Source organism: Rhinatrema bivittatum, chromosome 3, assembly GCF_901001135.1.
Source record: "Rhinatrema bivittatum chromosome 3, aRhiBiv1.1, whole genome shotgun sequence".
Classification (NCBI taxonomy): domain Eukaryota; kingdom Metazoa; phylum Chordata; class Amphibia; order Gymnophiona; family Rhinatrematidae; genus Rhinatrema; species Rhinatrema bivittatum.
The window spans coordinates 226,308,783-226,335,031 of NC_042617.1; the positions used below are offsets into that span (position 1 = coordinate 226,308,783).

A 26,249-nucleotide genomic window follows, 5' to 3' on the forward strand; every position below is an offset into this window, starting at 1 on the left:
TCTAACTCTACAGTGCATAACTTCATCATTTACAGCTACTAAAACTGTCTCTGTACTATAGTCTCCCTTAAAACTGGACTGGTTTCATCCAAATCAAGGATAGATATTGTACTACCACTCCTAAATTACCTTAGATAGAAAAGTTAAATTAGCTATTAGATAATTAGCAGAATCTGAGGCAAGCACTGTAGCTTTTTTCAATCATGAGATTAAAATAATCTTCTTAAACTCTAATGGAAGAGAATCTGTTATGTTTGCTGGCTCACAGGTAAGTTACCCAGCACCGACCATCTCTGGTTCCTCAGTTCCAACACCATCTGACTCCAGCTCTAGTCCTAGAACCCAGGTCCTTGGAAGAACCCATGCAGCTGGGCAGAATCAAGCTCTCCCTGGAGGAAAAGCTTTGCAAAAGGCAGTTGGGCCTCTGCTTACATTGTGCAGGTCATGGGCAATTGGCTTCCCACTGACTGGAGAAGCAGGGAAACCTGCGTGTCAGACATTATTCTCCCCCCCCCCCCCAACTACTGGTTCCAGTCTCTATTTCCAAATTGGCATGAACAGAATGACATTGAGGCATTCCTAGACTGTGGAGCTGAAGGAAATTTTATTGACTAAGCTCTGGTCAGCCGGCATTGGATTTGACTATTACTTTGGAACAACCCATAACCATTTCCTCCATCTATGGGGAGCCTCTCCCCAGCCAGCTGACGAAGATAACATCCCTTTGTCTCTTTGCACTGGTCTCCTCCACTTGGAGACCATTTACTTTAATGGGGTCCCTCGAGCTGTGAATCCAATCATCTTGGGGTTGCCCTGGCTCTAGCAACACCAACCTGTAATTGATTGGAACTCCTTAGAGTTGGTATGTAGGGGTCCCACCCTTGCTACCACCTGTCTGTCTACTGCTCATCCTCCACCCATCATAATGGTGGTCATGACTATGCCAGGTTTGCTACCCCAGTACGCTGCCTATACTGATGGATTCCTGAAGCAAAGGGCAGGAAACCCTGTGCTGGCATCGTATGACTGTGGCATAGACTTCCTCCCTGACAAGTTGCCTCTGAAAGGAAAGGTCTATCTGTTATCTCCTCCTAAAAATGAGGCCATGAACAAGTATACTGAGAATCTGGCAAGAGGCTTTATCCAGGCATCCCCTTCCCCTACTGGCATGGGCTTCTTTGTAGCCAAGAAAGATGGGACTCTTAGACCCTGTATTGATTACAGGGGTCTCAATGCAATCACAAAAATGAATCGCTACCCACTCCCCCTCATCTCAGAGTTGTTTGACTGCCTACAAGATGCTAAGATCTTCACTAAGTTGGATCTAAACAGAGTTTATAATCTCATTCACATCAGGCAAATGGATGAGTGGAAAATGGAATTCAATACTCGAGACTGGCACTATAAATATCTCTCACACAAATACCCACACACACAAACTATGTATTCCAATACACCACAATGTAAACAATCCCAAAGAAATAATGTACTGGTTTCTTTTTTATATACAGCACTCTGTCGCCAAACTACTTATGTAAGACCCTCTATCCACGAGTAGGCATATATTGTACCATCTCGTTTGTCATAGGGGTCTGAATTACTTTTAATAAATCCTGCATTCCTGCAAACAAAAGGAATGCAAAAGTCATCGTGCCATTCAGACTCTGCAATGCTTCCACAATATTTCAAAATATGGTAAATGTATTTTTTCAAGACCTCTTCTAATCCTTTGTTATGGTCTACATGGATGACATTCTTATCTATTTGCAATCCTTGGCATCACACAGAGAACATGTCAAACAAGTACTCCAATGGCTATGAGACCAACATCTTTACGCTAAACTCAAGAAATGTCTCTTTGAACAACTTCCTTTCCTGGGCTACATCATTTTCTTAGACCAGTTTCCTTATGGACCCCACAAGCAAAAGGTTATCCTTGATTAGCCCCAGCCGGTCAGCCTCCATGCCTAAAACATTTCTTAGTATTCGCTAACTAATACTGTCAGTTTATGCCTGGGTATTCCACTCTCGCAGCACTTCTCTCCGCCCTGATCAAAAAAGGCACTGACACTTGGAACTGGTCCATGGAAACCATCAATGCCTTCTAAGCTGACAAGCACACTGTTGCGTCCCTGCATGTGGACCCCATCCCACGAGCAGGCCCTCCACTCACCTCTTGCCTTTGCCTCTGCCCCAGACCACTGCTTTGCGGCCTAGTCACTATCAGGATCCCTCCTTCAAGTGGCAGGAAGCTGCCGCTGCCTTCTTTGCGGCAGAGAGCCACCCTTGTCATCATCCTCGCAGCGGGGAAGATGCCACCATCAGGACGCCTTCACCTTTGCAGCCTGGGGCTGCTGCTGCTGACTGTCCATCAGGTGGCATGGAGCCGCCAGCATGCGTCTTCGCAGCCTTGTGCCACCACCAGGAAGCCTCCACCTTAGCGGCAGGAAGCCGCTGCCCCGATTCCACATCATGCAGCAGGAAGCCGCAGACAAGTTTTCCTTTGCAGCCTAAGTGCTGCTGCCAGGGCTTGCTCCTTCATCTTCGCAGCAGGGACGCCACTGTCCTTGGTGCTTCCTCACTTCCTGGGCCCTTCCTAGGTGCTGGTGCGCACCTCTTCAGTTTAAAGGGTCAGCAGCTGTAAAAGCCCACGGCCCAGCCGGAAGCCAGCCTCTGCCTGTTTCCTGTTTCAGCCCTATAAAAGGGCTCACTTCCTGTTCCTCAACGCCTTCGTATCTGGATTTCACAGTTGTCTGTGCTCCTCTTCGGATCAAGGTCCTCCGTGATCTTCTCTTGTCTAGATGGCTCCTCGTTCGATGTCTTCGATGTTCCTGGTCTTGTTCCTCATCAGAGCTTCTTCGTTGCCTTGTCCTAGTTCCAGATGTCCTGATGTTCCAGATATTCCTTGGTCCTGCTGTTCAGAAGTCCTGATGTTCCAGAGGTTCGTTGTTCCTTTGTTCCATTTTCTGAAGTCTTCATGTTCCTGAAGTCCTGATGTTCCGAGTCTTCCAAGTTCCGAGTCTTCCAGCTCTTCGAGTCATCCATATTGATCTGGTTTCTGTTTCCGGTCATTGGAGCCTCGTTTGGTTGGATCCCCTTCTGGCGCTTATCCCGCTCCCGCATGGTCCGTGACCAGCCTTTCCAGTCTGTGTAGGTCGCGCAGTAGGACAGGGTGGGCTGGACCAGCCCATGGGGGACTGTGTAGGGCACCCTGAGGGTCAGTGCCCACCTGTACCTTCCAAGTTCCAAGTCCTCGTCTGAGCCTTCCAAGTTCAAAGTCCTTGTCTGAGTAGCAAAATTTACCCTCTGCTCCAAATTATAACTGGCAAGTCCTGACAAAAAGCATTGTGCATTAAACAAGTAGAATTATATACATGGAGATTAAAAGCTCCTACTACTAATAATTTAGTGAATCTTAAAGCTACTTCCCCAATAAATGTAATTATGTCTTCAGTTCTATCTGTAGTAAAACATGGTGATGAAAAGACTAAAATCCCAACACCTTTCACTTTTCCTACTTTGACAAGCAGATATTCACAGCCTGCCACCACCCTCATCATCACTTGTTCTAATCTCCAAACTGATCTAAAAATACTTGCTACCCCACCCCCTCTCTTTCCTACTCTGTTATCTGCAAGAATCAGAACCCACTCCCCAGACAAATATGGGGTAAGATAGACATAGAATCTTCAGATAACAAAATCTCTGTAATTAATACAATATCTGCCCCATTCTGAAGAATTAAATCATGAATCAGAATAGCCTTCTTACCTACTGACCTAGTGTTGCGACGGAGGTGGACCCTTGGGCCGAGGTGGGGTTGACACAACCCGTAGGCAAGGAACTACGGGTCCCCACCATCAGCAGGTGGACTGGGCTGATAGGCAGAGGACACTGGATCTTCACCTATACCAGCCCTCGTTCCCCACGGGTTGAGCCTTTGTATGCCGGGGCCAGCAGGACTTAGGTAGGCCTCGAGGTAGGATAGTAAGAGAAGCAGGTTCAACCCAGAGACAGCAGGCGAGGGATGGAGTAGTCCTACTCTGGACTGGGTAAGATTCTGGAAACTTGGGCACCAGTGAGAGAAAGGCAGACTGAAGGCACTCGAGCAAAGATAGGCTGAAGCCCAGTAAGTCCACATCCAATGAGTAGGCAGAAGAGGCATCCAAAGGTAGGCTTGAGTTAGGGCCAGCGGCAATCCAAGAGCTGTGGCAAGCAATACTGAGGTCTGATCACGGAGATAGTCAATAGTGTAGTCGATCAAAGCTGAGGTCAAATCACAGAGAAGTCAGTAGCATAGTTGGACGAAGCGATGGTCTGGGTCTGGAGATAGGCAATATGTAGTCAGGCAAAGCAGTGGTCTGGGTCTGGAGATAGGCTGAAGCATAGTCAGGCAAAGCGAGGTCAAAGTCCGTGTAATCAATCCGAAGCAGAAACAGGGCCAGAACAAGGAGAACAGGAACCAAGAACGATGAGGAGTAGAGACAAATCTCTAGCAGCAACGAGTACTTGAGTAGCTAGGAGACCTGTTGCAAAGGCAATGCTATGGAGCGGGGCATGAGCTTAAATACTATGCAGAGGTTGACATCATCATCTGGGATCGCGGCCAGGTTGCCGCCTCGGTCCCTTCATAAGGATCAGCACTGCTATGGAGCGGGGCGTGAGCTTAAGTACTATGCAGAGGTTGACATCGGAGAAAATTCTTTTTCAATCAATGCACAGTAAAGCTCTGGAATTTGTTGCCAGAGGATGTGGTTAGTGCAGTTAGTGTAGCTGGGTTCAAAAAAGGTTTGGATAAGTTCTTGGAGGAGAAGTCCATTAATGGCTATTAATCAAGTTTACTTAGGGAATAGCCACTGCATGGGATCTTTTTAGTGTTTGGGTAATTGCCAGGTTCTTGTGGCTTGGTTTGGCCTCTGTTGGAAACAGGATGCTGGGCTTGATGGACCCTTGGTCTGACCCAGCATGGCAATTTCTTATGTTCTTATGTTCTAATGTGCGCGCGCACGCGCCTAGAGAGGGGCCCGGCACGAGTGGCGGCATCTCTCCACGGGCCATGCAGAGAGGCCCGATGAGTAGTGGCATCAGGACCTGGAATGCTGGAAGCAGCAGAGGGGCTTGAGGCACTGGGGGAGGCCCGAGGACGGAGCTGGCGACCAACTGCCGCCAGCGAGGAGGAACCAAAGGCTGGAGTCATTAAGAAAAGGTGAGAGGATTGTGCCGCGGGTCTGCTGGGGCCAGCACGCATTACAGTACCCCCTTTGTGCCCCCCTCTTGGAGGTCAGGGTTTGCCCGGTTGGGCACGATGATAATTCAGGAGGAGAGTTTTGTTCAGGATGTTCTGAGCTGGTTCCCACAAATATTCTTTGGGTCTGTAAGCCTCCAAAGAAAGGAGGTATTCCCACCGGCGGCCCCTACGGCAGACATTGAGGACTTCATATACCTTGTATGTCATATTGGTTTCCGCCACAAGTGGAGGTGGTTTAGGAGTCTTCCAGGCAGGCCAGGATAGGACCACAGGTTTTAAAAGCGATACATGAATATAATATGTAATTCCAGCATAGGAGGCAGCCGAAGCTGATATGTAACGTGTCCAATGCATCGGGTGACCATAAAAGGCCCAATAAACCTTGGAGAGAACATTTGGGATGGTATTCAAAGTCGGATATACTGAGTACTTAACCAGACTTTCTGGCCAGGGAGGAATTCAGGAGCTGAGTAAATCGACTGTCAGCAGTTCTCTTGGTCCAAGAAGTGGCCTGACGTAAGCATAGATTCGTCTGCTCCCATAAAGTCTTGAGGTCATCCACAGTAGCCTGTGCCACAGGGGACGGCACTGATAGAGGTATGGGCAGCGGTGGTTGTGGTTGTTTTCCATAGACAATAGAGAACGGAGATGTGCCTGTAGCAGTGGCAATGTGGGAGTTGTGAGAAAACTCCGCCCAGGATAGAAGTTCGGATCAATTGTCTTAGCGGTCATTGATGTAAGCGTGCAGGAAGTCCTTCAGAGAATGATTCATTCACTCAGCTTGTCCATTAGCTTGGGGATGATAGGCAGTTAGGCTGATATTAATACTGAATTTTCGGCAAAGAGCACCCCAATATCTAGTAAAGAACTGTGGACCTCTGTCTGAGACAATGTCCTTGGGTAGGCCATGCAATCTAAAAATATGATGGAAATATAGGCGTGCCAGTTCTGGAGCAGAAGGTAGGCCTGGTAGAGGGACGAAATGGGCCATTTTTTAAAATCGGTCTATGGTTACCCATATTACGGTATGACCCTTTGATGGAGGCAAATCCATGATGAAATCCGTAGACAGGTGGGTCCATGGTTCTTCGGGAGCTGGAAGCAGCTGTAGGAGACCCCAACCCACAGCCAAACCCAAGGTCGATCGACCAAGGGTTTGGCTGTGCACTGATATTACAGGATTCGACGTATGCTTTAGCATCGGAGATCATAGTAGGCCACCTGAAGAGCCACTTGGAGCAGTGCCAAGGTCTGTGCTCATTCTGGATGACCAGAAAATTTGGAATCATGTACCCAGTGGAGAACTCTTTCTTGGAGTCATCGGGGCACAACCATCCTCCCAGCATAGCAGATAAACAAATACAGGCTGGATCTATAATGTTGCTAGGCTCTTCCGGGGTGTCTTCAGGCTCGAAGGATCATGATTGGGTATCTGCCCGGAGATTTTTATCTGCTGGGTGATAATGAAGCTCAAAATCGAATCTGGAAAAGAACAGAGCCCATGGAGCTTAACATGTGTTGAGACGTTGGGCTTGGCTCAGAGGTTGCAGATTCTTATAATCGGTGAACACGGCAAATTTGTGTTGTGCGCCCTCTAGCCAAGGGCACCATTCTTCGAGAGCCAATTTTATGGCAAGTAACTCATGATCCCCTATGCTATAATTTTGCTCTGGCAGGCGGGACCCCACTCTACCAGTTGCAACGAACCCCAATTAAACTGGGGAGAGTGCTTCTGTAGCCAGGGGAGTCCATGAACTACCGGGTGGATGGATTTCTCCAATACTAACAGTTTGAGTTTCTCTTTGTGTACAGCACTGGTGCACAACTGGATGGGTTCAGTAGTCAGAGAGATTTGGCCGGGTAACAGCTCTCCATAAATTGATGCGATGCATAAGAAGGTTTTGAGTGAACAGGACATTATTCCTAGGATCTGCACAAGGTCCTTGAGAATAAAATTACTTCCTGCTCCGGAATCTACCAGAGCAAGCACAGGAAAGGACCAGGAGTCCCAGATCAAGGTAAGTGGTACAGATAGCTGGGGGGCAGAGAGAGGTTGTGCCCAAGTTTAGGACCCCTATTGAACTCTGGTGGCAAGTTTCCCAGACGGATAGGACAAGTCTGTAGATGTTGGCCAGGTGCTCCGCAATACAGATAAGACCAGTTTGTCTCCGCCGGAGGCGCTCTTCCGGTGTCAGCCACCCACGACCCAAATACATGGGTTCTTCCATCTTAGCCACCATAGTGTCCCTGCTTGGAGCAGGGTCAGTGGTCGGTGGCGAACGGGACTGAACCCGAGAAGGCTTCTTGGGCATCTGACTCTCCCAGTGACACCCTTGGAGACGGTGGTCGATTCGGCCTGTCAAGTCTATAAGGTCCTCAAGAGAGGAAGGGAACTCCCTTGCAGCCAGCTCATCCTTCATCTGTAAGGAAAGTCCATCCAAGTAAATTGTTCGTAGGCAGTCTTCCTGCCAGGTGAACTCTGTGGCCAAAGTCCAAAAGTCGATGGCATAGTCGAAGAGACTTCTTTGACCTTGGCGGAGGTGTAGTAGGCTGGTGCTTGCCACGGCATGCTGCCAGGGATCATCGAAAATCCATCAAAACATAGCCACAAACTGAGACAGTTCCTTCAACAAGGAATCTAAGTGTTCCCACAGGGGGGAAGCCCAAGCCAGCGCCTTCCCTTCGAGAAGGGATAGGATGAAGGTGACTTTGGTAAGTTCGTCCTGGAAGAAGGAGGGCTGCAGAGCGAATTGCATATAGCACTGGTTAATGAGCCCTACCAGCGCCCCCACACCGTTGAAGTGCGGGGACGCTGGTAGGGCCAAAAAGACTCGAGACATCGATGGAGATGGCTGTGGATGAGGAGGAGCCGGAGTAGAAGCTGGTTTATTAGTAAGGGCATCAAGCCGGGCATGAAGGCGATCCATGGAGGATGCCAATGCCTCAAGAAACTGCTGCTGTTCTTGCGCCTTGGATGCCAGGCCTGGGATGGCCTGGAGGGCACGTGGCTCCACCGCGTCCATGGCCTTTGTCACCTGTTGCATTGGAGGTGGATCCTTGGGCCGAGGTGGGGTTGACACAACCCGTAAGCAAGGACCTACGGGTCCCCACCATCGGCAGGTGGAATGGGCTGATAGGCAGAGGCTGCTGAAGCTTCACCTATACCAGCCCTCATTCCCAGCCTTTGGGTGCTGGGGCTGGCAGGACTTAGGTGGGCCTCGAGGTAGGATAGTAAGAAAATCAGGTTCAGCCCAAAGACAGCATGCGAGGGATGGAGTAGTCCTACTCTGGACTGGGTAAGATTCTGGAAACTCGGGTGCCAATGAGACAAAGGCAGACTGAGGGCGCTCGAGCAAAGATAGGCCGAAGCCTAGTAAGTCCACATCCAGGGAGTAGGCAGAAGAGGCGTCCAAAGGTAGGCTTGAGTCAGGGCCAGCGGCAATCCAGGGGCTGTCGCAAGCAATGCTGAGGTCTGATCACGGAGATAGACAATAGCGTAATTGATCAAAGCTGAGGTCAAATCGCGGAGAAGGCAATAGCGTAGTCAGACGAAATGGTGGTCTGGATCTGGAAATAGGCAATATGTGGTCAGGCAAAGCAGAGCTCTGGGTCTGGAGACAGGCTGAAGCGTAGTCAGGCAAAGAGAGGGGCGCGACGCGAGTGGTGGCATCTCTCCGCGGGCCATGCGGAGAGGCCCGACGAGTAGTGGCATCAGGACCAGGAATGCTGGAAGCTACAGCGGGGCCGGAGGCACCGGGGGAGGCCCGAAGATGGAGCTAGAGGCCCACTGCCGCCAGCGAGGAGGAACCAGAGGCTGGAGTCCTTAAGAAAAGATGAGAGGATTGTGCCGCGGATCTGCTGCAGCCCGTAATCATAACACCTAGCATTGAATAACCCATCTTTTCTATTCCCTTAGTCATATTCATTTTACTGAAAGCAAAGAAAGTTCTCTTTTTAAATTAATCTTACATCTTCTATTAAGATCCGACCCATTTATACCCCTTCCCATAACAAAGCTGGATTAAATAATTCCAAACACATAATGATAATCAAAATATTTATTTATTTATTTATTATTTAAAGGCTTTTATATACCGATGTTCATGTTCTAGTACATACAGTGTCAGTTTACATAGAACCAAAGTTGGAAATTACATCAAACAAGTGGGTACAAATAACAGGGCTAACTTTGTTAAAATAGTAGAAAAACTTTCAAAAAATCACAAAGTCTTCCTTAACATGCTCCTTTGGCATGCTGCTGCTGCGGGGAACCCTTACACGGCAGCTCAGTGCGTTAAGAAGCCCTCCTGTTGATGTTGGTAGGCGGAGCTTCAAGGCATCACAGCAGGGAGCCGAACCAGTAGCCCAACTGGACACAGCTCACCTCAGGCTTCGATGGAAATGACCCAAATTAACCATCACTCTTTTGTGGCAGAATAGTGGACCCCATTCTCCTCAGGTGCAGGGTAAGTAAAGTAGTCAGTTCTAAAATTCAAATGGCAGCTCAGCTGCACACCATGCATTTCCTTGCAGTCATCTCCCACCCAGACACCATCTGGTAGGAAACTCTTCCTCCATCAGAGGGAGAGGGCTGTGGTGGGCATCCTTCTATTCCCAGTGCATCTTGAGGTCTTCTGGGGACCTGAGCTGGCGAATCCTGCATGGGCCAGCTTTTAGCCCACTTCATGGACCCCCCTCCCTCCTGTCTCTCTTGTGTAGGGAGGGACTCCATGTTTCACGACTTTTTCTTTTGTGCTAGACTGCAGCCCCTTTTTATTTTGCTTAAAAATCTGCTTATGCATTTCTTGTTGCACTTCTTCCCACACATTTATTTATTTTATTTTATTCTTTTCTATACCGATATTCATGACACATGTCATATCATATCAGTTTACATAGAACCAGGGTAAAAAATCACATTAGAAATTTATAACAAAATGCATATGAATTAGATACAGTAGAATACTGAGTGTGACATTACAGATTAGAGGGTGTACGGTGAGAAGGGAACCAGGGTAGAGATAAGCTTGGAATATATAACGTAGATACTGGGTGTGACATTAACAGAATATAAAGGTAGAGAGAATAAGTAGGGGAAGAACAGAAGAGCTATATTTAAACCAAAGAGCTATATTTAAACCGAATAACAGCGGTGTGACATAGCCACCCTATACAGTTGAATAAACAATATAAATAAAATACTGACCAATAAGCAAATGACTAATAAGCAACTAAGCAATATGAAATACTGAAAGAGGAATTTAACAATATAAATACTAGTTGTGCCATAACCACACTATACATATGAAAATTAGACCATATAAAATATTGATTGTGACAAAAAGGCAATATAAATACTGGTAGCAGGGTTTAGCAGTTGAAATACTGGTTGTGCCTTTACAGATTAAGAGGATTAGGATAAGGTTAGGAGAAGGCTTGTTTGAACAGTCGGGTCTTGGGTTTTTTTTTAAAGGTCAATGGGCAGTGTTCCTGGCATAGGTCTGGCCCAGCTGCAGAGAAGGCACGTTCCCTGGTGGATGTGCGAAGAGTGGATTTGGTGGTGGGGGCGTGAAGGGTTCCTATATAGGCGCTCTTATTGGTCTTATTGAAGTATGGAGTCGTAACGGGATATGTAGGTCGAGTGAGTGCTGATTGTGTAAGGTCTTGTGAATAATGGTGAGAGATTTGTGAAGGATTCTGAAGCTTATAGGGAGCCAGTGGAGATTCCTGAGGATGGGCGTGATGTGATCTGCTCAGCTGGAATTGGTCAGAATTCTGGCGGCAACATTCTGAAACATCTGAAGGGGTTTTGTGGTAGCAGCAGTTAGTCCAAGCAGGAGGGAGTTGCAGTAGTCTATTTTAGAGAAGAGGGTAGCTTGGAGGACCGTCCGAAAGTCATAGAAGTGGAGGAGGGATCTAAGTCTTTTTAGAATTTGTAGTTTGTGGAAGCAGTCTTTGGTTGTGTTGTTAACAAATTTCTTTAAGTTCAGCTGGTTGTTCAATATCACGCCGAGATCTCTTGCTTGGGTCGCTATGGTGGTTGAGGGGGTCTGCTGAGAAAGGTTATTGTGATCCGGGAAAATGAGGAGCAGTTCAGTCTTGGCTGTGTTGAGGACCAGGTTGAAGCTAGTGAGGAGGAGGTTGATAGAGTGCAGGCAGCTGTCCCAGAACTTGAGGGTTTTGGGGAGGGATTCTGTTATGGGAATCAGAATCTGCACGTCATCAGCGTAAATGAAGTGCTTTAGTTTCAGATTTGTGAGCAGCTGGCAGAGGGGCAGGAGGTAGATATTAAAGAGGGTGGGGGAGAGGGAAGAGCCTTGAGGTACTCCAAGTGTTAAGTTGATGCGGGGGGGATTCTTTGTTACCTATTCTGACCTTGTAATTTCTATTAATGAGGAAGGACTCAAACTATCTGAGGACTGTTCCTGATATACCTATGTCTGTGAGGCGGTTTAGTAGGATGGAATGATTCACTGTCACATCTAGGACCCCAGCACACAGGGACCTGCATATCAGCCTCCTTCTGGGCTCTTACCAAAATGTCCATCTACAAGATTAGGAGGTAGCAATTGGAAAGAGAGGTATCTATGGACTGTTGGGTCCTGTTCTCATCAATGGCATGCTCTCACCTAAGCAGAGCACTGCATCACAGTGTCTGTTGGTTTTGTGGACACCTTTGCCAGCTAGTGAGCCCTGAATAGTGGGCTCTGCTCACCCACTACTCCACCTGGATTTTGTTCTTCACTGCATTATTACGTTTAACCCTGTGCTCTATATTTTGCTTTTGATTTGCAGGCATGTTAGATTTGTTTTCTTTGAATATTACTTTAGATTGTTTCTTTTTTTCTTGGTCCCCTTAAGAGGGAACCAAGTTCTATATATTGATTTGTTGCTACCACCAGGTGGCACCAGATCAAAGCCAATCTAAAAGAGTTTGTATTTCCCTATTACATTCCCTAAGAAAAGTAAAACTACAAGTTCCAGCATGCAGTGTAGTATAATCAGTACTGGATCAGACTGTCCTGAAAATCTGGTGCTAGTTGGCAACCCTAGCGGACTGGGACAACCCATAAACCTTTAATGGAGACATGCATATTTGGGCTAAAACTCATAGGAACAACATATGGAAACCCTGTAACTTTAACCCTATGCAGGCTGTTACAAACTTTACACTCATAGAGGACAATGGTAGAAATAGAGTTGTGAGACTGGATAAAAGATATTGTAGCATAATGTTTTAAAACTGGGAACTTGTATGCTCATATATTCAGAATGGCAGAGGACAAAAGAGTAAAGAAAACAAACTGTAAAAGTAGTGTAGATGGGAACAACTCAACAGACTGAGTAGTCTAATTGGTACTTAGCTGTTTTGCCATCAGCTACTAGTATGTTACTATGTCAGAAAAGTATTTGTATGGATGAAGACACTAATCATTCTAGAGCATTCTTCAAATCACCCATCTTTAGGGGAATTTTTACATTTCATTATTATTATTATTATTGTTACCTCTGGCCGGAATCTGTCCAAATATGAGGGATGACATAAGGTTTCCCCACACACCGGAAGACTGAAATATGAGAAAGAAGACTCCAAAGTACTGGTTGATGATGTCCTTCCCAACTTTTCCCACCATCTCTGCATATTGATTTCCACTTATTGTAAGGTATGTGCATTTAGAAGCCCAGAGAGGTGCCCCTCCTACTCCCAGAATGACAGAAGTAGGGATCAAAGTGTACCTGTAAAATAATATAAAGTGATATTTTAGGGGAAAATAATTAAACTGCCTGCATTGATACAAAATTTGGGCAGGTTTTTTTCACTAACAGGGTCATTCATCAAAATGCATTATGGCGTTAATGCGTTAACATCATAATGCATGCGATAATTTACTTTTGCATGGCATGAATGCAAATTTTTGGAAGGGTGGGATTAATGCAAATGAGGGGCAGTATCGCACTGTGCGATAGCATAACACATGCTATTGCATGGTTTTAACACTGGAAATAACTACACCTTTTTTCATGGTGTTAAGCTGTGTGATATGCCCAAAACAGCCACAATGCAATTTGTGATAAATTTTGGAAATTGCATTTCAGGGCTTGAAGGGGAGAGAAGGAGGGGGGGGGGGAGAGAGAGAGAGAGGGAACCTCTGGGGAGGCCTACAGTATTCTACTATTTATATGACTATAGGAGGGCCAGCTAATAGCTCAAGGTGAGGTGTTGGTGGTAGTTAAGGGTTTAGGGGCCAGTTTTACATGCAGAGTGAGATGTACAAACTGCATAGTACACCTCGTGAAGATTTGATGTCATTTGGAGTGAAGAAAGTCTCACAAAGATGAGATTTCTACTATATTATCTCAGCCTAGCTTGATGATACCCTGTTATAGAGTCCATCAAGCTAGGGAAAGAGAACATTGTAGAAATATCATTTTTATGAGACTTTCCTCACTCCAAATAATGTCAATCTTCACCTAGGTGTACTGTGCAGTTCTTATGTCTCACTCTGCATGGAAAAATATCCCCTAAACCCTAAACCACCACCAACAGCTCATCTCGAGATATGAGCTGACCCTGCTATAGAGATATAAATATTTGACTACTATGAGGGCCTTATAAATAGAGTCTCTCTCTCTCTCTCTCTCCCTCCCTCCCTCCAAAATAGAAGTATTGCAGGGTGAAAAAAGATTACTGTGTGGAGCAGTAATTCTAAAAATTACCCTAAACACACCCTTTTTTCTTACCACGGGCATTATGTATGCAATATTATAGCATTTTGATGAATCTAGTAGGGATGTGAATTTGTCCTGTTTTGGCCACCCCAAAAAACAAAGGAAATCTTCCTGAAATTTTGTTTTTTGGGGTTAGTGCATGCTAACTCCTGTTAGTGCGCGCTTACCCAAAATTCAGGTCGGCTGAAAAAAAAAAACCGAACCGCAAGAATTACAAAATTTCCCGCGGTTCCCCGATAACGAAGCCCAAAATGATCAGGCCATACTAGAATCTAGGGATTAGTTTGCACCAATAATCAATGCAAAACTATGCACATAGAGGATAACTTAAAAAACACTTCACACAGCCACATATACACACATATATGGTTGTGCAGAGATCTATGATAGCATTTTATAGCCTGTGCATATCAGATATACACATATTATAAAAAATGAGTATTTCCAATCCACAAGATATGTGCATATGTATTATTTCAATGTATTGCATGTGTGTACTTTTCCTACTGATTTTAAATATGCATATATATTTTACACATAAAAAAAAGTAGGACTTGCTCGCATAAAATCCAATTCCCTGTACGTACCCGGATCAGTCCAGACCATGGGTTAAGCCCCCATTCCAGCAGGTGGAGACAGTTCAGAATTCTGAGGCTGCCCATATAAGGACAGAACCTACCCCGGAACCCTCAGTATTCAACTGTCTCCAGCAGCTGGAACATCTCACTCTCTCAGTTCCCTGTTTAGCTTGCCCTCTCTGTCTACTCTATTCTTTGGGGCAAGCTCACGCAAGTACCTTTTTTGTCTACTTCATATTAATAAAAAAAAAAAAAATTTTTGTTTTGAGAACTTTTCTCACTGACTGTGTTTAGGGCAAAGCCCCCCCTAGGAACCCATTCTTGGGGTTCCTAGGGGGAGAGAGCGGGGTTCAATCTCCCGCCTAACTCCTCTGGGGCTCCCAGCTCAGCTGTTTTGCTTAATTGCATCGTGGCTCTTGCTCTCATGCCGCGGCCATTGTGCTGCACTGCTTGTGGAGAGTCGGCCTCCCGGCTCTCCCATGAAGGGGTTTGTTCTCGGTGCCTTTCGGGGGGTGAAGGTCCCTCTTTTGAATCGCCAGCAATTAAGCCTCGGGGAAGGACTCCCCGCCGTGCTGCCAAGCCTTTTTCGTCGCAGGATCGCGCGGCTGCGGCGGCCATCTTGGATTTTTCTCTCCCTGCTTCTTCGGATGCAGGGGACTCGAATTTTTCGCTTTTTGCGCCCGATTTGAGCCCGGTTCACTCTCGGGGTGCTGGCTCTGACCCCCCCTCGCCTTTCCAACACCCCCCCCCCCGCGAAAAGTTCGGCCCTGCCCGTTTTTCGTTGGATTTTGTACTTTTAATGTATGATTCATATCTGGCCAGTCTGCAAAGGGATATGGACCCCCCTCCTATTGTTCCCTCCTCTCCAATTCTACCTAGGCCTTCCTCTGAGGAAGTTTTGGACCCTCAGGGCCCCGTTATGGTTCGCGTGGTTCCGGGGGAGCCCCCTCCCGCCGCAGACCCCCCCCCCCTCTGCTGGACCCTCGCGATTTTGGGGATGATGAGGATTCTACTCCCCCTCTCCTAGAGGGTGATGATCCGCGTGTTCTGCGTTTATTTAGGCGGGAAGAATTGGAGCCTCTTATTCCCTTCGTTCTTCAAGAACTGGGAATTGACCCTCCCCCAGAGGATTCTGTCGCTACAGCTATGACTCCAAACGTGGACCCGGTCCTGGCGGGACTCAGGGCCTTACCGCGTTCCTTTCCTTTTCATCCCATACACTGCTTGCTCCTCCTCAGGGAATGGGAGTCTCCTGAGTCTGGACTTCGTGTTGGGAGAGCTATGGATAAGCTATACCCTCTCCCTGAGGACTGCTTAGACATTTTAAAAATTCCCAAGGTGGATTCGTCTGTCACAGCTGTGACAAAGCGCACTACCATCCCAGTGGTGGGTTCGACTGCTTTACGGGACATTCAAGATTTGAATTTTATTTAAAGCGCATTTTTGAAGTTTTGGCTCTTGGTGTTCGAGCAACAATTTGCAGCAGTCTTATGCAGCGGGCAAGCCTTAGGTGGATGCAGCAGTTACTCAGCACCCAGGACCTCCCGTCTGCACAGGCTGAGCAAGCTGAACGTTTGGAGGGTGCTATTGCTTATGGGGCGGATGCTCTGTATGATTTGCTTCGGGTCCAAGCTAAAGCTATGGTGTCAGCGGTTTCTGCCAGACGTCTTCTCTGGTTGCGCAATTGGTCTGCTGATGCTTCCTCTAAGGCTGGGTTGGGCAATCTTCCTTTTAAGGGAAAGTTGCTTTTTGGAGAGGACCTGGAGCAGCTTATTAAGTCCTTGGGTGAAAACAAGGTCCATAAGCTGCCAGAGGACCGTCCCAAACACTCAAGGTCTTTTGGCCCGTTTCGTTCTCGCTTCAGGGGCAATCGCCGTTATGTCAGCAGAGCCCGTGGTTCTTTTCCCAGGCGAGGAGTATCCAGGTCCCAGTCTTGGTCCCATTCCTTTGATGGACGCCGTGGTTTCCGAGACGGCCATCAGCAGTCCACTTCTTCTAAGTCTGCCCCACAATGAAATGCGGCCGGTCCATTCCTCCGCACGAAACTTAGGTGGGCGTCTTTCCATATTTCTCGAGGAGTGGGCCAAGATCACTTCCGACCTCTGGGTCCTCGACGTGATAGAGCACGGCTACGCATTAGATTTTGTCAGACACCTGTCGGATCTCTACATCGTTTCCCCTTGCGGCCGTTCCAAGCGGCCTGCAGTTTGCCACACCTTGCTCAATCTTCAGGAATTGGAGGCAATCGTTCCGGTTCCAGTTCACGAAAGGGGCGCCGGCCAATATTCAATTTACTTCGTTGTTCCCAAAAAGGACAATTCGTTCCGTCCCATTCTGGATCTCAAAAGGGTAAATCAGGCCCTCAGGGTTCCCCGTTTCAAGATGGAAACCCTAAGGGCGGTGATAGCGGCGGTTCGTCCCGGGGAATTCCTCACTTCTCTGGACCTGAAGGAGGCTTACTTCCACATTCCCATTCATCAAGATCATCAGAAATTCCTTCATTTTCAGATTCTAGGTCAGCACTTCCAGTTTTGGGCTCTCCCGTTCGGTTTCGCCACTGCTACCCGCATCTTTACAAAGATCATGGTGGTCATCGCAGCAGCTCTTCGCTGGGAAGGAATTCTGGTCCATCCTTACCTGGACGACTGGTTGATAAGGGCCAAATCTGCCGCTCTCTGCTCCCTTGCAGTAGACAGGGTTTTAGCCCTTCTCACCTCTCTCGGCTGGATAGTCAATTTCTCCAAAAGCACTCTTCGACCCTCTCAACAACTAGAATTCCTGGGCGCCCTTTTCAACACTCGAGTCGGGAAAGTTTTTCTTTCGGACTCACGAACACTCAACTTGATCAATCAGTTGAACACTTTCATCACTCTCCCGCTTCCCACGGCGTGGGATTACCTCCAGGTTCTAGGAACTATGGCTTCCACGATCGATCTCGTTCCTTGGGCGTTTGCTCATATGCGTCCTTTACAAACAGCTTTGTTGTCCCGTTGGAAGCCAATATCCAAGGACTATCAGGAGATTCTTCCTCTTTCCGCATCTACCATCGCCAGCATACAATGGTGGTTTTCCCCGGCTCACCTTCTCAAGGGAATGCCTCTTTTGACTCCCTCTTGGGTCATAGTAACGATGGACGCCAGCCTCTCCGGCTGGGGGGGCTGTCTGTCAGTCTCAAACCACTGAAGGGTCATAGTCCCCTTCCCAATCCCGATGGCACATCAATCGCTTAGAAGCCCGAGCTGTTCATCTGGCCCTCAAGTTGTTTCTTCCTCTGATTTGTCACAAAGCTGTCCGAGTACTATCAGACAATTCCACCACTGTAGCTTACATAAACCGACAGGGCGGAACTCGGAGCCGTCTGATGGCGTTAGAGACCAGCAAGCTTTTTCTTTGGGTGAGAGACATTTGGATCGTCTGGCAGCTTCCCACATAGCGGGGAGGGAGAATGTTCAAGCCAACTTTCTCAGTCGTCAGCATCTCGATCCCGGCGAGTGGGAGTTATCGAACGTCGCGATGGATCTAATTGTGTGCAGGTGGGGTCCCCCTCACCTAGACTTCATGGCTACGCTAGCCAACGCAAAGGCTCCACGGTTCTTCAGCCGGTGGAGGGAGCATTGTTCAGAAGGGGTGGATGCGCTAGTTCTTCCCTGGCCCTCCGGCGTTCTTCTCTACGTGTTCCCTCCGTGGCCGTTAATGGGAAAAGTCCTTCGGAGAATAGAGCTCCATTGTGGTCCGGTCATTCTCGTGCCTCCAGAGTGGCCTCGGAGACCATGGTTCGCGGACCTGGTGAATCTCTCGGTGGACAGTCCTCTCCGCCTCGGTCATCTACCCCATCTTCTGTGCCAAGGTCCCGTATTTTCCGATCAGGCGGATCACTTCTGTCTAGCGGCATGGCTTTTGAAAGGCGTCGTTTGAGACGCAGAGGATATAAAGATGAGGTTATTGCCACCCTTCTCAGGGCTCGTAAGCAATCAACTTCCATTACTTATGTTAGAGTTTGGAAGGTTTTTGAGGATGTATGTGAAGAGTTGGGCGTTTCGGCTCGTTCGCCCTCTGTGGCGGTCTTACTTTCTTTTCTTCAGCGTGGCCTTTCTAAAGGTCTCTCGGTGAGCTCTCTGCGTGTTCAAGTTTCTGCTCTTGGTTCACTTTTAGGCACCATCGAGGGTCATCCGGTCGCCTCTCATCCTAATGTTGTTCGTTTTCTAAGAGGCGCTAAACATCTGAACCCGCCTGTTTGGTCTATTTGTCCTTCGTGGAATTTAAACTTGGTGCTTCGTGCTCTTTGTTCGGCTCCGTTTGAACCTCTTCGTCGTGCCACTCTTAAGGACTTGACTCTTAAGACTGTTTTTCTGGTTGCTATCTCTTCTGCCAGGAGAATTTCTGAGCTCCAAGCTCTATCCTGTAGGGATCCCTTTCTCCATTTTTCGGATTCCGGTGTCTCTCTAAAGACTGTTCCTTCCTTTTTACCTAAGGTTGTTTCATCTTTTCATATTAATCAATCTGTTGAACTTCCCGCTTTTTCACCGGAGGAGATCTCTGCCTCCAGTGGTAACGATCTCCGTCGTCTCGATCTCAAAAGGATCTTGTTGCACTATCTTGAAGTTACCAATGACTTTCATCTCTATGATCATTTGTTTCTCTTATGGAGTGGACCCAACAAAGGTAAGCAAGCTTCTAAAAATACTATTGCTCACTGGCTGAAGGAGGCGATTTCCTCAGCCTACATTTGCAAGGGCAGGCCAGTTCCTGAAGGTCTGAAAGCCCATTCTTTGCGTTCTCAGGCGACTTCTTGGGCGGAGTCTCAATCTGTGTCATCTCAGGAGATTTGTAGGGCGGCTACTTGGAAATCTCTTCATACCTTTGCTCGTCATTACCGACTCGACATTCAGGCTCCAGTTTTTGGTTCCTTTGGTCGTCAGGTTCTTCAAGCGGGATTGTCTGGATCCCACCCTTTGTAGGGAAGCTTTGGGACATCCCATGGTCTGGACTGATCCGGGTACGTACAGGGAAAGGAAAATTAGTTCTTACCTGATAATTTTCGTTCCTGTAGTACCACAGATCAGTCCAGACACCCGCCCGTTCTTCTCTTATCCGCTTGTTTTTTTCCTTCTTACAGGAATTTTTGTCTTTTTCTTGATCTCCTGCATCATATGTTTTTTGAAGTTCACTGTTAAGGCACCGGAAGCATCTTTTGATGATCAGGGGTAGTTGTACAAGAGCGCTTAGTTACACAGTTCTTTTGTTCCCAATTGTTGGGTTATTTGAATATTTTTATTATATTTATTACTTATTCTGGTACTTGCTTGATCTTATACCTTTCTGCTTTGACAATAGTTATACTGAGGGTTCCGGGGTAGGTTCTGTCCTTATATGGGCTAGCCTCAGAATTCTGAACTGTCTCCACCTGCTGGAACGGGGGCTTAACCCATGGTCTGGACTGATCCGTGGTACTACAGGAACGAAAATTATCAGGTAAGAACTAATTTTCCTTTAATGAGCAAAGTTGCTCACTTAATTTAAATTACTGGTTTTTCAATTCCTCCACCAGTTTGCCCAGTCAATAAACAAGTCTGATAACAATTACACAAGATAATTATCAGTTGTAAAATGACATAAGTTGCAAAATGTATGCACGTTCCCATTGGTGCCACCCAGGAACCACCTAGACTGCTCTTATTTTTGCACGTATATTTGCACATGAAACATGAACTATACTTCTGATGTTTATAATATAGCACATACTTCTGATGTTTATAATATAGCAATATGTGAGTACAGGCTACTTACGCATGTATATGCTAATTTTTACACACAACTTTTTGAAAATTCAGTTCATAGTTTTACTTTGATAATTGCCAAAGGAAAAAGTAACCACAGAGATTTGCAACTACTGTTTCCATGGGAACTTCTTCTCGCAAAACTATGAACTTTGATGCCTCGTCTGATTTAAACATGTCCCCAGGAATGCCTTCACAGTATGTGGATAAAAGTATGCACTGAATATAACCCCTGGGCGGGACAGATCCTTTAGCTGGCACATAGGAAAATAGAGGATGGACCTTTTCTACACTCAACTCCTCTTTACTCTCTCTGCCTCTCCACAGATAGCATTAACACTCTGAGTTCCAGGATTCTACAGAGGGGATGAATAATATTTCTTATACCCAATTCTTGCAATGCAGGACCTTCTCCATCCTCTGTACACAGCATTGATAATCACAGCCTTTGCATCCAATAAGCACTCTGAGAAGCAGGGTAGTTCCAACTTCTTTTACTGATAGTTGATTAGATGACTGAAATTGCCTAATTTGGTATGGTTCAGGGGAACCAAAAAACGAATGGAATTTTTCAGAAATTTCAGAAAAATTCATTTTTCGGGTTAGTGCATATTAACGGGAGTTAGTGCACACTAACTTTGACCCGTTAGTGTACACTATCGGGAGTTAGCATGCACTATCGGGAGTTAGTGTGCACTAACTCCCGATAGTGCACACTAACCTGAAAATTGGGGCCCCCTGAAAAAAAAAAACCCTGAACCACGGGAAAAATGAAATTTCCTGTGGGGGGCCCCGAAACGATAAAAGAAATGATGCATATCTCTATATTTGGATTTTAATTAATCATTAAATAATAAGACAGCAGAAAGATTAAAAAGCTTGTGACCTCACTTCTTTAGTAAAGTCTTTCAATTTCTCTGGAAGCACACTTCTCAATTCCTTATCTTCCCAGTTACTCTAATTACTTAGGTTTCGCAGATTGAGGATAGTTCAATTCTCTTTAGAGTCCTAGTTTTATCCCAGCTTCTTCCAACTGTAGATGGTTAGAATACAGTTCCAATATTTATTGGAAAACAGTCCCTGTTTCCATACCTTTTCCTGAATTCTTCTTAAATACTTCAGATTTCCTAGTGCCTGATGGGCACTTCCCTCTCGTTTACTTCAGCAGCACTCACAATTCTTAGAACAAATAGCTCCAACTTCTTACCCCTTTAGATCCTTTAGTTTTCTTCCCTCTATGCTATTGGCAGGGATCCTCCCTCTTCAGTTTCTCTCAAGATAAAAGACACTACTTTCCCAAGGTTTTGGTCACTGAGTAAAGGACGCCAAGAGATTAGCTCCCAGTGGAACAAAAATAGTTCTGAACCCACAGAGGGGAAAAAACAAGCAATAGACAGGAAGGGTGGAAAACTTCCTTGCCTCAAACAGAGAAGTTAGTCCAAAATAACTATGATAAAGTTTAAACTCCTCTACATCGGGTCACTGACAGGTTTATCCTCTGAAAGAGGAAAATCAAGTGTTCCCTACATGAATAACATGCATACTTTTAACTATATACAGAAATGGTTTTGATTAAAATCTTCCCCATATCTAAATACCGTCTCTTTGTGTTCTTAACAAGTTTGTATTTCTATCAAGTTATCCCCAAGTAAAAAATAAACCTCTCTCTGTTAATGGCAGTCATTTAGGTAACAAATTTTCGTGCCATCACTTCTATTTGATATTTTGAAATTGATTTATTTTACTATCCTGTGTTAGTATATCTACAATGAATATACATGAGGTATATTTGTGTACACACCATGTCTCCATAATGTACAATATGTTAAAGCATATTAATTGTGGATATCTTGAAAACCAGACTTGTTTGTGATTCTCAAACACCAGAGTTGCCTACACATGATATGTAAACCATTCACCAGTGTTTATAGTCATGGATATCCTGAAAATAAAGCCTGTTAAATGAAGCTCTGAGACCTGGTTGAGAAATATTGACTCACTTTGGACTGCCATCTCTCTCAGCTATCTCCATACCCAGGAACGTCTGAGTTCTTCTCACCCTGAGATTAGTGGAGATGGAGGTGGGGGTTAGGCAGGCTGTAAAGACTTTCTCTTCCTCCACCCCCACTCCCGGCTCATCCATTTTTTTCTCACTCACTATCCTTATCTTTATTCCTTTGTTGTCTGTCTCTTTCAGGTGTCCTCCATTTATATTTCTGTTTCAGTTATCTCTCTCCTTTCTTTCTTTATCTCTTTCCTTCAGCAGCAGATACTCTAATACTTTCTCTTCCATCTTTTTAACTGTCCTTCTCCTAATTTTTTTTCCTATTCATCCTACCTGCTCTGCTTCACAGTACTTTCTCCTATTTTTCCTGCACTCCCTCCTCCATTCCTCAACCCTTTCTTTTGTATTATCACCCTGGTTTGCTTCCCAAAACCCAGGGTCTTCTTTTTCCATCTCCAGCTATTCCTGGTTCTTATACCTCTTTCTCTTCCTCCTCCCCATTTTACTCTCTTTTCTCTCCTGTCCCCTTGCTCTCATCTTTCCCTAATTCAACCTTTTATCCTCCTAACCTAGCCTTCTCCCTCCCCTATATTGATCTCCCCTCTCTATCCTAACTCTTGATCTCTCCTTTCTCTTCCACCTACACTCTGGTTCTTTCTCCCCCACCCACCACACGTAAACTTGTTCTCTCTTTTATTTCTCTCCCTCAACTCTTGATCTCTTCTCTGGCTGTCAGTTCTCATTACCCCCCCCCCCCCCCCCCATTTTTGCCCCTCCTTTTGTTTGCCTCTCTTTTCCCATCCTTACTACCCATTATGGCTCCCTCTACATTCTTGCTCCCCCAACACTACACACAAACACACACACACACACTCTTACTCTCTCCTTCCACTGACACCCCCCACCACACACACACACACACATAGGTTCTCAAGTTTTCTCTTCTCTCTGGTCCCCCAACACACACACTCACAGTTTTTCTTATTCTCCCCACCCCCCTTTGAATCTCTTATGCTTTCACATTGCATGTACAGTTTCTCTTGTCATCTCTATCCATCTGTTCACCTTAATCCTTGCAGACTAGCAGTGCTTCCCCACCTCTCACTGCTGATTGGTTCATTGTGATAGCTAGAATCAATCAGCAGCCAGAGACAAAGAATTGGCAGCAGAGCTTCCTTCTGCTTCGAACTCCAAGCTAATGTTGTATAGGCTGAGGAACAAGGCTGCAGCTGAGCAGAGCTGGAGATTTCTAGGACCCTGGAAACCAGAAGGCAGGTCTCTAAACCCTAAATCTCTAGGCCAAATCCAGAGAGTTCCCAGGTATGGCTATCTCATCTATCAGAGACACTTAGAATGATTTCTGGTTCTTAAAGTCTCACTCTTTTGTCTTTTATGATTGTGTTATCATGCTTTCTTAGCACAAAATACTAGACTAAAATTCTTGGTTTTGTTAGCTACAAAATTAGAACTGTTCAAAATGTTTTTAAAGATTAAAATTAGTTGAAAGTAGGAAATGAAACGAACAAAACCAAAATACCTGAAAATATTCAGGCATTTAAGAAAACAAAATATGCCTCTGGAGTAATCAAGCCAAGGCCTGCTCTGTCGCTGAGGCCTAGGGTACGCCTGGTGCCAGGTCTCAGCATGGAGGCCTACTCCCTTCACTAGGGCCTGGCCTGGTCCCATTGCTGAGGCATAGTACCAGTGCAAAGGCCTGGCCCAAGGCCTGGTTTTGGCACCAAGGTCTGACCCAAGGCTTGGTCCCAGCACCATGACTGGCCTGGGGCTGGAACAGGGTCTTCATAATGGCTGGTCCTCTTGCCAAAGCCTGGTCTTGTTGATGAGTCCTAGGCCTAGGCACAGTGCCATGGCCCAGTCCAAGGAATGGTCCAATCGCCAAGGCCCATGACAAGGCCAGGCCCCATCACTGAGGTCTAGGCCATGGTGCGGAGGCCAGAATCCAGGTGTCATGGCATAGGCCCAGCACCAGGGCCCAGCACAAGTATTGGTCCCATCACTGAGGCCTGACCTGAAGCCTTGTCCCAGTGCCAAAGTCTAGGCCTGGTGCTGAGGCCCAACCGAAGGACTGGTCATGACACTGGGAACTGGCTTGAGTCCTGATCCCGGCATCAAGGCCTAGTCCCACACAGGGACCCACACTGCCCCATCCCTGATACTTGGGCCCAATTCCGGGCCTCAACCTTGGCAATGGGACCAAGCATTTGGCCAGGACTCTGCACTTATCATAAGCATCAGCAACAAGGACTAGTTTAGTTTAGTTATTTAAAATTTGTAGCCCACATACAGCACAAGTTTTGAAGCAGAAAACAAAAACGCAATACATACACAATTAAAATTGTACACTACAAACAGTAACAAAACTATAAAAATATAGCAAAAAATATATTACACACTATCACATCTATTTGCAAAGCTCAAACATTATCTCAAGATATTCAATGGGAAATTCAAGGGGAGCAAAAGCCTACTTAAAAAGGTAGGTTTTTAAATTCTTTTTAGAGGATTTTTCATATGAAAGCATCTGAATAGTCATGGGTAGTGAGTGCCAGTAGATTGGGCCTGCATCAGGCAAGGCTTTTTCTCTAGTGATGTTATGTAAACCGGCATGATGTGCTGCACGAATGTCGGTAAATAAAAGTTAATAAATAAATAAATAAATAAATAAGTCATGGTCATGCAAGCTTTATTCAGAAAACTTCAAGAACAGGCCTTAGGGTGGGCCCTGGCATAAGGCCTAGGCCTTGGCAATGGCACCAGATTCTCAGCCCAAGTCATGGTACTGGTTCTAAGACTTGATGATGTGGTGAGGCTTCAGCACTGAGCCCGGGCCTCTTGCTGGGCGCCAGCATCAGGCCTTGGTATTAGTACCAGGCCTCGGACAAGGTCTCTTTACTGGGAACAGGCCTCTGATGTGGCCTCAGTGAAAAGACTAGGCCTCTGGTTAGGCCTCAGCCCTGAGAGCAGTCCTCAGGTCACAAGCCTGAGGACTGCTCTCAGGGCTGACAGTGGAGAGCACTGAGAGGAGAGGATCACCTTGCTGGTGACTGAAAGGAATCAGTAAGTTTTGCTTGGAATTTTTTTTTTTTTTTAAGTATTGAGGCAAAGTAAACTATTAGAGTATATTATTTAGTTTGTATGTGTGTTGTGCTTTTAATAGTCAGTAAGGCAGTGAATAAACAGAAGTTAGAGTGTTTTATTTTTAAACAAGCCGTTAAGCCCGTTAAAACGGGCTACATTACATTTTGTTTTCAGTCCATTTTCTAACACAGAACCTTTCTACAATTTTTCTCCCTCTCTCCCCCTTCCCCTCGTTCACTCCTCCCCTTTCCTCCACTCAGTCTTACTCACCCTCTGTCTCCCACTGCCTTCTTCCCCTCACTCTCACCTCCCTCCCCTTCCCTCAGTCACTCCCACCTCTCTCCCCTTCCCTCAGTCACTCCCCACCCTCTCTCAATCCCATCCCCTCCCCCTCAGCCCTCCTCCACTCCCTTTTTCTCTGCTCCACAACTTCTTACCCTTCCACTTACTCACATCCCTGTCTCTCACCTCTCCCTCATTCTCCCTCTCCCCCTTCCACTTACTCACATCCCTGTCTCTCACCTCTCACTAATTCGACACTCTCCCCTACCAGCTCTGTCCCCACAACCCCCTACCACCTCCTACACATCACCCACTCCTACCCCACCTCTCCCTATCTCACTCTAGTTCCCTCCCCACCTCTCTCACTCCCTCCCTCCTCTCCTCTCCCTCAGTCCGTCCCTCTCAGTCCCTCCCCCTCTCAGTCCCTCCCCCTCTAGCCCTCCCTCCCTCGATCTCAACTCAGTCCCTCCCTCCCAGTCCCTCCCCCTCTCAGTCCCCTCCCTCCAAGTCCCTCCCCCCTCACTCAATCC

At 46.5% G+C, this 26,249-nt stretch overlaps 1 protein-coding gene across 1 annotated transcript in view; it reads right to left on the reverse strand.

Annotated features, from left to right (window-relative positions):
• UNC93A (unc-93 homolog A) overlaps positions 1-26,249 on the reverse strand; it is a 226,717-nt gene that overhangs the window by 152,647 nt on the left and 47,821 nt on the right. The window contains exon 3 of the mRNA XM_029596970.1: positions 12,756-12,985. Coding sequence (XP_029452830.1) covers positions 12,756-12,985 — 230 coding nt within the window. The remainder of the gene's footprint in view (positions 1-12,755; positions 12,986-26,249) is intronic.